The 10870-nt window shown below is 52.1% G+C and overlaps 1 protein-coding gene across 5 annotated transcripts in view; it reads right to left on the reverse strand.

Annotated features, from left to right (window-relative positions):
* RGS20 (regulator of G-protein signaling 20) overlaps nucleotides 1-10870 on the reverse strand; it is a 118263-nt gene that overhangs the window by 82607 nt on the left and 24786 nt on the right. The window contains exon 2 of one of the 5 annotated variants that reach the window (XM_011998102.1): nucleotides 2429-2773. The exons of 3 other annotated variants lie outside the window; for them this stretch is intronic. In XM_011998102.1, coding sequence (XP_011853492.1) covers nucleotides 2429-2773 — 345 coding nt within the window. Of the gene's footprint in view, nucleotides 1-942; nucleotides 1150-2428; nucleotides 2774-10870 lie in introns of those variants that run through there. One more of the 5 variants, XM_011998104.1, reaches the window with a different exon arrangement.

Here is a 10870-nt window from a genome sequence, read left to right on the forward strand (position 1 = left end):
GGCCTGTCCGCTCCCCCAACGCTGGAGGATACCCGCGCACACAGACCCTCCCCTCCAACGCCCACCTCGGTCCCCAGCAGCAGCCCGCACCCTCACCTCCCGCCCCCAGTCTCCCGCCCTCCGCTCCCTGCTTTCCAGTCCGCAGTCCGGGCGCCCAGACTTGTTCCGACTTCCCAGGGCAGCTCCGAGGGTGCGGAAGATCAAGTGCCCGGATTTGTTCCAGGAAAATCCCGGCGGCGCCTGCACGTTAACTGCCTTGGCGCAGGCGAAGGGTGGAGGGCACTTCTCTGTTCATTCGGTTTTCAAGAGCATGAACAGAGGCTCCGAGTGAACGCCCACACCTAGTTGGTCCTCTGGGGTCCATGCGCCGGGCGCCCACTTCCTCACCCTGCCCCTCGGTGCCCCTGCCCTGGTTGCACTTCTCCTAAAAGCAGGCGCTCTGATTCCAGGAGGCTCTGTCTCCTTTCCCTTCCCAGCGGCGCTCAAACCACCCGCTCCGGGCGCCTGGCCCCTTCCTTATCCTCTCCCTACACCGTGAGAACGCCGACGCTTCCACCCGCCTGGACTTTCCAAAATACGCTTCGGGTGATCAGTGCGATTTCTAGGGTCTAAAGTCTAGACTTCTGCGTTCTCCACCAAGTCACCGACCCGAGGCCGCAGAGGTGGAATCGCGGACGCCCTGGCAGGCCCGGGACATACTGATCCTGGTGGCGCGAAGCCCCTCTTCGGACACAGACGCACCCGCAGCCACACTCCCCCAAAGACGCACTAAAGCTACCGGCAGTAACCCCCGACTCGCACCCGCTCCCGCCCAGCAGCAACGGCGACACCCCGAGGTCCGGACGCGCTGCGCGCCCCTCCTAGCCTCGGCCACTTTCCAGCACGACGCCTCAGGGAGAGCCCGAGAGAAAGAAAGAGAGGTCGAGGAACCAGGATACTCACGAGCCCACTGTCCACCCCGCCAGCCGGAGGGGAAGCCCCGGCCGGCTCGCCTCCGTCCGCCGTGCGCATGCGTCCGGCGGGTGCCTTCTTTCTATTGCAGAGCCGAGGGCTGCCCTCTCTACGTCTGCGATTGCTCCGGGCGCCTTTCCCCTTTCTCCGGCTCTCGATCTTTGCTGTAGCCCTTTTCTCCCGGCCTCTTCCTCCCCTTGCTCTGCCTCCTCCCCGCCCCCTCACTCCCTTTACCCGGCCGGGCAATCCCACGTCTCGCCTCCCTCCAGCGGCGGCGCACTCCACCGCGGCGGGCGCTAGGGGTACCCCCGAGGTCCCAAGCGGCGCGCGACCTCCACCCCGGCCGCAGCCTCACTGCTCCAGCCCTGGATTAGCAAGTCCCAGGAGTGTGGATACGAAGCCAGGCGCGCGTGGAGGGCGTCCTCGAAGCCCTCTGTGTCATCGCCTCCCCTCGGCGCGCGGGGGCAGAGCGAGACTCGAGTGTGCTGGACTGCGTGCTCGGACCTTGTGAATGAAGGGAGCGGGAGGGAGGAGCGGGGTTGGGCGGCTGGCGCGGAGCGGGTGCTTGGTCCCCAGAGCTTCGCGTCTGTGGACTGCCCGCCTACAGAGGGCAGCCCCCTACCTTCTCCGCGGCCCGGGGCACCTCTCGGAGCTCTGTTCCCGCCCCTCCCCGGCGCAGCCTCGGCCTCTGGTCTTCCCGCCCTGGAAAGCGGCCCTCGCCGCTTCCCAGCTAGCCAGAGCGCGGAGGCCCCACTCGGCAAACGAGCGGGGGATAAGGGGAGGAACTAACCCCTGACTCCGGCTCCCGCTGAGACCCTCGGCAGTCGCCCTCCGCGTCCCCTTCTCCAGGGACTCCCGAGTCCGGGGAGAGGAGTAGACCAGGGGGCAGCGGGAGGGGGAACCAAGCTGCCCAGCTCTCCAGACTCGCAACACCGCGTGTCCCCGTAGCCCGCAGCGTCCCCTCGAGAGCGGGACCCGGTGGGGCCGCGGGGGTAGTTCCCTGGAGCCCGGAGGGCTAAGCTGAAGCTGGAAACTGACCTGACACAAAAATAACATCACGTCATTTCCTCCCTTGCCTGCCGAGAGGGCAGGGGAGTGGGAGAGCGAGCGCGGGGAGCCGGCGGAGGCGCGTCTGGGGGAGGCTCGGAGTAGGGGGAGGAAAGCGACACGCCGGGAGTTTGAAAGGCAGTTTGAAAGGGAAGAGCGAGGGCTCCCTCCCGTTTTCTTGGACCCTGGAAAGGCAATGGCCCAGGAAAAAGTAGCTTGGAGTGTCTTCCCGCGAGGAGGGGCGGTGTCCCGGGAGCCTCCAGTGTCCCGTCCTATGACTTGCCCAGCCTTGTCCCGGCCTAACCGACCTTGCCGCCGTTCCCTGCTGCTGGCCCGGGCGGAGCGGGTCAGTCGGGGTTAGGAAGAATCGGGAGAGGCTGGTGTCCTGGGGAGGCTGGGTGTGGGGCGTAATGGAGACCACGATACTCACCGGCATGGGCGAGCTCTGCCCAGCGGTGGCGTCTTCTTCCCTGGGCTTGCCGACGGGACGGGCGGGCCTCAGCGGACGACCCCCCGAGGGTCGGCCGGGCAGTGCCAGCGCCGCCCCGAGCAGAAGCGAGAGGCGGCCTGGCAGCTCCTCGTGCCCCCGCGAGAGCCGGGCGGCCGGCAGGGCGGGAAGCAGGGGGGAGAAGTTCGGGCGCCTCCGGGGAGCTTCGGGAGGGGGTCGCCGGAGAAGGTGAGAGAAGAACCTTGTGAGACTGGAAAGCGGGCTATAAAGGAGGCCGAGCAGCTTCGGGGCGGCAGGCGAGTCTGGGAGCTGTGCAGGCGGGAAGGGCTGGGGCAGGGAGAGAGAAACAAAACCAGCATACGGTTAATGTGGTGTCCGGCCGCTTAGACGGGGCTCTTTACTACAGAGTTTTGAGGCGTTACTTTGGGGGTGCAAGAGAAGGTCGGTGAAAGCAAAAGGAAAGGCCTACAGTTAGATTCTTTCCCCTCCCACTCCTGTTTTTCCTAACTCCGTGCTACTTGAAGTGTGGTCCGTGGGCCAGCAGCTTCGCCAACACCTAGGAGCTTGTTAGAAATACTCTTGAGCCCCACCCAGGCTACTGCATCGGAATCTGCATAGTAACATTCCCAGGGGACTCTTATGTGCGCTGAATGTGACATGCGCTATGCAGAAGGGTCTGTGTTCACATCTCCTGGTTCTTCAGAATTTGGATGAAAATCTTAGTTCACTTTTGTAACTGTTACTCTTCCCCTCCCTTCTCTGATCTTCCCTTGTTCCCCCTGCCCTTTCGCATCTCCCTAAGTGCCCAGGGTTCTGCCTGCCAGAGGCACAGAGTTCGCCTTGGCTACTAGATTCTATTGGGGTTGTTGCCTACGGAAGGTCCAGATACTGGCTGAAGGTGGCTGAAGGGCCCCAGACCCTTCACAGGCTGGTTGGAGAAAGGGACTGGCCATTGCGGCTGTGGTTATGTTACGTGGAGCAGGGAACACCGGGATTCCATGTTAGGGCTGCTACTACAAGTGAACCCTCTAGGGACCCCCTTTCCAAACTCCATGTGTCCTTCTTATTCTCGGAAACACCGGCCTTTCCACCTTCCACTTGTTGCTTAGGAGACCTAAGCGATGAGGATTTTTTTTCCCCTTGGAAAGTGGAGGGAAGCATTAGTTTAGAAGTCAGAAACCCACGGTTCTACACTCAACCTTGCCACGAACTTAATGGCTAATACTGGGAAAGGCTCTTTATTTTCTGAGTTCATTTATAAAGGGATTGAACTCAGTGGCTTTTTAAGGTCACCTGCCTCGTTCAGGCTCTCATCTTTGAGACGCTCTTAGTTTCTTGGTGCACTGACGTTTAGTGTAGTTACAAACCGGAATGTAGCTCGGCCAATCCAAACACCCCCTCATGCCAAACAAAAAACAATTTAATCTGTCTGTGAAAAACAAGAGCGGTGGTTGCCAAAAAAAATGAAGGTGGAGGCGGGAAGCAGCGAATAAAGTGCCGGGGTGGTGAGGCGCGGGAGGCGAGCGCGGGTGCTCTAGGTTGGGCGTGGGTCCCAGGGGCGCGGCGGCCGCTCTCCAGGGTCCTGAAGGCGGGAGCGGTCGCGGGCGGCCTCGTGGGCCTGGCGCGGTTCCCTCACTCCGCAGTCACCAGGCCCGGCCTGTTTTCTTTCGGCGGTGGAAGTCTTGTGGGAAGCGATTGTCAGGAGAGAGGGAAGGAAACCTAGCAACCCATTCTCATTCATGAGGCCTTTTCTGGGAAAGCCGCGAGTGCGGTGGCTGATTTGTCTTTCTGTCGTTTGTTTGCTCCCGGGTGAGTTGAACTCGGTTTGCATTTCCGAGTAAGTTCACACTGTTTCACTTCCCCTCATTACCTTTTCCTGGAGAATGGGGTCGTTCTCCTAGTATTTTCATTCTCCCCGTTCAGCTGCTCCCCTCCCCCGCTCTCTGGCAAGGTGCTTTTATTTTAGGGGCTGGAGCTGGGAGCCGAGGAGGCTTCTGGAGAAGCGCCAACAGCTTCCTGGAGGGGGTAAAGTGGGCGACTTGGAAATCGGTCTTAGCGCCCAGGGAATGAGCTGCTGAGCGTTCGTCTCGCCCGGGAGGAGGACAGGGGACGCGACCCTCCGGCTGGGGCTTGGGGTGTGGAGGCTCAGCTGCCGCCATGCGTGCTCGGCCTCCGCCCGGCAGCCGGTCCTGGGAGGCACCTGCGGGGGACTGCGGGGCGGCGGCCGCGTCTGCGCCCCGCTCCGGAGCTAGGGCCCTCGGCGAGGGCGGGAACTTCGGCGGCCAAGGGCGCCCGGGCCGGCGGGACCCTACGCTAAGAAGTCGAGAGAGGACCAGCCGGGTTCCTGGAGACCTAAAGCCTGATGAGCCCACCCACGACTTTCCTGACCCTACGCAAGGGCTTGAACAAAGCCGAAAATGCTGAAAGGGAGCGCCCAGCACTCTTCTGCGACGCACGCCCAACTTCGAGGAGCCGGAGCGATCTCCAAAGGCCTTTCGTGGGTTCCAGAATTTGTCGTCTCCAGCTCCTGTTTTCAAATGGTTTTGTGAGAACGTGCGAACTCGTAACCTCGTTTCTCCCCTCACCCCAGTCCTTCTTCCCGAGTCACTTGCACGCCCCTGCCCCTTCCTTGGGCACGCTTCATTAGGCATTTTGCTTCGGTCCTGTGCTTTGAGACAGAGACTCTTGTGAGGGAAGTGGTGGAAATGGTCAGACAGAATAAAAGTCCCAAACCTGATCCAAGAAAAACAAGACTCAGCTCCTTTGCTCCTCTGGAGACAGTCACCGCTTGCGGGCCCCACACTGGCCTCCGAATCAGCCGCCTGCTCGCCTGCTTCTCTGAAGCCACCGCGAGTCTGGCTCGCGGAACCCAGCGGCTTCTTCAGTTAGGGGAGGGGATGAGGGTGAATCAAGCAAGTTGTGGGGTGCTGGAATCCTTCCGCACTTCTGGCAAGGACGGAGCCGAAGAGTATCAATGTAGCCAAAAAATTCGATCTGAGAAAAGACCTTCAGCTGCCCGAAGGGCTGCACTTCAGGGAGCCTTGTCCTCCTTTTAGGCCAGATTCTATTTGACAGTCTAAGGCTTTCAATAATATTAGCCACAGATTGGAATTATCAGGACCATATTCCTGGAAGCACTGGCCCTTAGGGATCCAGATTATTTGGGGAATACTTTATTCTGATTGAACCACCACATCCCTAATCAATCATGTTGACTACTGAACAGCAACCAGAGTGCCTTTATGCAAACGAAAATCGCCACAGCCTAAATCCATATGAACAATGTCTTGCCCACTTCAAATGGAAGGTTTTCTTTCATGCTTAAACAGCAGCATTTCATAAAGGAAACATCCATAGCAGAATAAAGGACTCCTGTACCAAAACTTTCTGAGAGCCTTTAGAATTAAAGTCACGGTTCTAACAATTTGAAGTTAGTTTTATGAAACGACCTATTTTCTCCTGGACTTTATTTTTAAGTTCCACTTTGTTGTAGTTTAGTCATATTATACATTTTAACTTTCTGTTATTTGGAAATGTAATTCTTCCACTTGGATCGAAGAATCTAGCTGACAGTGAAAACTATAAAGGCAAATCTTCCACTGCACTGACCATAAATTATGCAGATTGAAAGGTGGCAATATAAATAACAGCTCCTGGCTACTAGAGTCACAGGTTAACATTAATTTGAGGTGAACCCAACTCTTCATAATATGTTTCCATTATTAAGGTTCCTTCAGAATCTCAATGTTCCTCGTGAACATACAACTCTTAAAAAGAATATTTCTGCAGCTCATAATCAGTTCTGACTTGTTCCATTCTTTTAATAACTTTTAAAATGTATTTATGCCTAGGGCTTATGTGGAGATGTCATAAAGAGATGTGTAATGGAGGCAATGATAAGGAGGGAGGAGGGGCTGGAAAGGGAAGTGGAGTGGGCCAGACATGAGAGCTACTTAGATGACTTGTATGTCTAGGGAAGGGAAACACTCAAAGGCTCTGTCTGCCCTGCTCCTGCAGATAACTGGGTCCTCTGTTCTCAACACAGGCATTACTAGCCAAGTAAGGGACGTAGGGTAGGAGATGGTGTTTTTTGTTTTGTTTTGGTTTGGTTTGGTTTTGGTTTTTTTTTTTCCAGAGTCTTATTCTGCCACCCAGGCTGGAGTAGAGTGGTGTGATCTCAACTCACTGCAACGTCCACCTCCTGGGTTCAAGCGATTCTCCTGCCTCAGCCTCCTCAGTAGCTGGGATTACAGGCATGTGCCACCTTGCCCAGCTAATTTTTGTATTTTTAGTAGATATGGGGTTTCACCGTGTTGGTCAGGCTGATCTCGAACTTCTGATCTCATGTGATCCTCCCACCTTGGCCTCCCAAAGTGGTGGGATTATAGGCATGAGCCACCATGCCCCGCCGGATATGGTGCTTTGAAACTTATATAAAAACTGAACCCTTATTATTCTTCTCCAAACTTTCTCCTCTTGCAGTCTTCACCAGCTTAGTAAATGGCAATTTAACTATTTTTGTTCAGGTGAAAAACATCATTGGAGTATCCCAGACTCTCTTTTTAAAATTCTCTGGCCAAATCCAACTACTTCATATTCACAGCTGTTACCCTGTGTTATATGTTGACTTGTACCTCCCAAAATTTACGTATTAAAATCCTAGTCCCTAGTACCTTGGAATATGACCTTACTTGGAAATAGCATTGCAGCAGATGTAATTAGTAAGATGAAGGCCACCCTATTCCAGCATGACTGGTATCCTTATACAAAGGGGAAATTTGGACACAGATATACACACAGAGAGAATGCCATGTAAGGCAGAAATTGGGTTGATGCATCCACAGCCCAAGAAATGCCAGAGGTTGACTGCAAACGAGGCATGGAGTATATTCTGCCTCAAAAGGAATTTGGCCTCAATATTGCAACATGGAAACCCTGACTGAGTTTCGAACCTTCCTATCCTATCCTGTCGACTTCAGAATAAAGACTGCAACATCAGCTCTTACTTGAATTTCCAGCCTGCTGGCCTGCCCTACAGATTTCAGACTTGACACCCCCCACAATTACATGAGCCAATTCCTTAAAGTATATCTCTCCCCATGTAACACACAGATGCACACACACACACACACACACACACCCTCTTATTGCTTCTGATTCTCTGGGGAACCTTGACTAATGCACACCCCTCGCTGATCTTTCTCCTTTCCTTTACCATATTTCCTGTCATAGTCTCATTTCAACACTGAAGCCAAAGTTATCCTTCAAAACAGTTATCCTTGAAAATGTCACTCTACAGCTGCAGACTTTCTTTCTTTTTTCTGAGACAGAGTCTTGCTTTGTTGGATCCCAGGGCTCACTGCAGCCTCTGCCGCCTGGATTCAAGCAATTCTTATGCCTCAGCCTCCCTAGTAGCTGGGATTACAGGAGTGTGCCATGATGACCAACTAATTTTTTTTGTAGTTTTAGTAGAGACAGGGTTTCATCATGTTGGCCAGGCTGGTCTTGAACTCCTGGTCTCAAGCAATCCACCCTCCTCGGCCTCCTAAAGGGCTGGGATTACAGGTGTGAGCCACCGCACCCATCCCAGCTCCAGACTTTCTATTGACTTCTGATTTCAGAGTAAAATCCAAAATCCTTACTCTAGCTCTCAAAGAACTACACGAATGATTCCACTCTGCCTCTGAGATCTCTTCTTCCTCTACAGTTCCTCTCTGCAATACAGTTTTTTTTTTCTATAGCCCTTGTCACCATCTGACATAGTATATAATCACTTGTTTATTTGTAAGAATTAAGCAATAATTTTATCTCTTTCGCTTATTGCTATCTCCATAGAATCTAGAAAAGTGCTTGGATGGATAAAGTATTCAATTAATATTTGTTGGACAAGTGAATTAAAAACAAACTCAAATATCATTCAGCCATAAAAAGGAGTGGAATTCTGATACACGCTATGACGTAGATAAACCTTAAAAACATGATGTTAAGTGAAAGATGACAGATGCAAAAGGACAAATATTGTATGACTCCATTTATATGAGGAGCCAAGAATAGGCAAATTCATAGAGACAGAAAGTAGAATAGAGGTTACTAAAGGCTGAGAAGAGGGGAGAATGGGGAGTAATTGTTTGGTGGATATAGAATTTCTGTTTGAGACGTGTATCAGGCCATTCTTGCATTGCTATAAAGAAATACCTGAGGCCGGGCGCGGTGGCTCAACCCTGTAATCCCAGCACTTTGGGACGCCGAGTTGGGCGGATCACGAGGTCAGGAGATCGAGATCATCCTGGCGAACACGGTGAAACCCCATCTCTACTAAAAAATACAAAAAAAAAAAACAACTAGCTGGGCATGGTGGAGGGCGCCTGTAGTCCCAGCTACTCGGGAGGCTGAGGCAGGAGAATGGTGTAAACCCAGGAGGGGGAGCTTACAGTGAGCTGAGATCCGGCCACTGCACTCCAGCCTGGGCGACAGAGCGAGACTCCGTCTCAGAAAAAAAAAAAAAAGAAATACCTGAGACCGGGTCATTTATCAAGAAAAACAATTTAATTGGTTCATGGTTCTGCAGGCAGTACAGGAAGCATGGCACTGGCATCTGTCCAGCTTTTGGGGAGGCCTAAGGGAGGTTTTTCTCATGGTGGATGGCGAAGTGGGAGCAGGCCTGTCACATGGCAAGAGGGGGAGCAAGAAATAGAGTAGAGGAGGGAGGTACCATATATTGTTAAACAACCAGATCGCCTGATAACTCACTCACTATCATGAGGACGGCATCCAGCCATGAGGGATTTGCCCTCATGACTCAATTGCCTCCCACCAGATCATGCCTCCAACACTGGGGATTACAATTCCATGTGAAATTTAGAGGAGACAACATCTGAACTACATCAGGAAGATAAAAGAGTTCTGGAAATAGATAGTACCATTGAATTGTATGCCTAAAATGGTGAATTTTATGTTATTTATATTTTACTAAATCAAAAAAACCCTCAAGATGTGAGCTGAGAGGAGCCCAAGAAGTCCATCCAGGGAGGAAGGGCGGCTCAGTTAATTACTCTTTATTCTGTCATTGAGTTTGCAGCTATCTCTTGGGGTTCTCTCACTTGATTTCTGCTGCCACCACTCAAAGTGCTTGTAAGAGAGATATTGCCTAGTCTCATTCTGCTCCTAGCGTTTGATGGAACATAGATTGTGACATGGGGGAGTAGAAAGAGAACAGCAGAAACAAAAACCAGACCAGGAAGGGTCTTGTAAGCCACTCACTTACTCATTCTTTCAACAAACATTTATTGTGTGTCTCCTGTGTAGGAGGCACTGTCCTAGATGCTTGGGATTCCGTGAATGAGAAAGAACATGACCTGCTATCATGGTGTGGTGAATGGGAGGGTAGTAAGGGTCCGTATAGTCTGAATAGGGCAACCAAATCATGGTAAGGACTTTGGATTTTATTTTAAAAGCAATGGGAAATCACTGAGAGGTTTTTCAGCAAGAGAGACATCTAGTTTATATCTTTAAAGACTCCTTTGGCTGCTTTGTATTGGAGTGAATTGGGGAGGGGGCAAGGGTAGGAATAAGAAAGATGATGATGACTTGGACAGGTCATGTAAATAAAAACATAAATAAATGGACAGGTTTGGCAGAAGTTTTAAAGATCGAATTAACAGGACTTCAGATGGATTGTAAGTGCAGGCTGAGAAAAAAAAAGAATCAAAGATAATTCCTAGTGTGTTTTCTTACTTGAGCAGTTGAATGGTTTACTGAACGGAGGGGACTAGGGAGGAAAATCAAGATTCCTGCTAAAGTCAGATTTTTGAGATGGCTATGAGTCATTCAAATGGAGATGTCAGGCAGGTTGATGTAAAAGAGGCTTGGGCTTAGGGTAGGGAGGTCTGAGTGGGAGTCTAGGAGATGTGAATTTGGAAGTATTAGCATACAAAGGTATTTAAACCTACTGGAATTGGATAGGATCCCTAGAGACCAGGAAACAGAGAGACAGAATCCGAGAGAGAAGACTGAATCAATTTAAAGAGTCTGAACCCTATGTAGGTGGAGAAGAGTATCCCCTGACAACATTTAGTCAGGAAGTCAACACAATCATGTGTGTGTTTGTGAAAGATCTCTCTGTTCTCTAGTGTTACTTAGAAGCAGGCATCACTGGAAAGCAGACCAGGGACAAGCTGTTGCAATTTTTATATATATATATATTTATTTATTTATTTATTTTGAGATGGACTGTCACTCTGTCACCCAAGCTGGAGTGCAGTGGCACGATCTCAACTCATTGCAACCTCCGCCTCTCAGGGTCAAGCGATTCTCCTGCCTCAGCTTCCTAAGTAGCTGGGATTACAGGTGCCCGCCACCACGCCCAGCTAATTTGTGTGTTTTTAGTAGAGACAGGGTTTCACCATGTTGGCCAGGCTGGTCTCA

This window comes from Mandrillus leucophaeus, unplaced genomic scaffold (assembly GCF_000951045.1).
Source record: "Mandrillus leucophaeus isolate KB7577 unplaced genomic scaffold, Mleu.le_1.0 Scaffold556, whole genome shotgun sequence".
NCBI lineage: Eukaryota > Metazoa > Chordata > Mammalia > Primates > Cercopithecidae > Mandrillus > Mandrillus leucophaeus.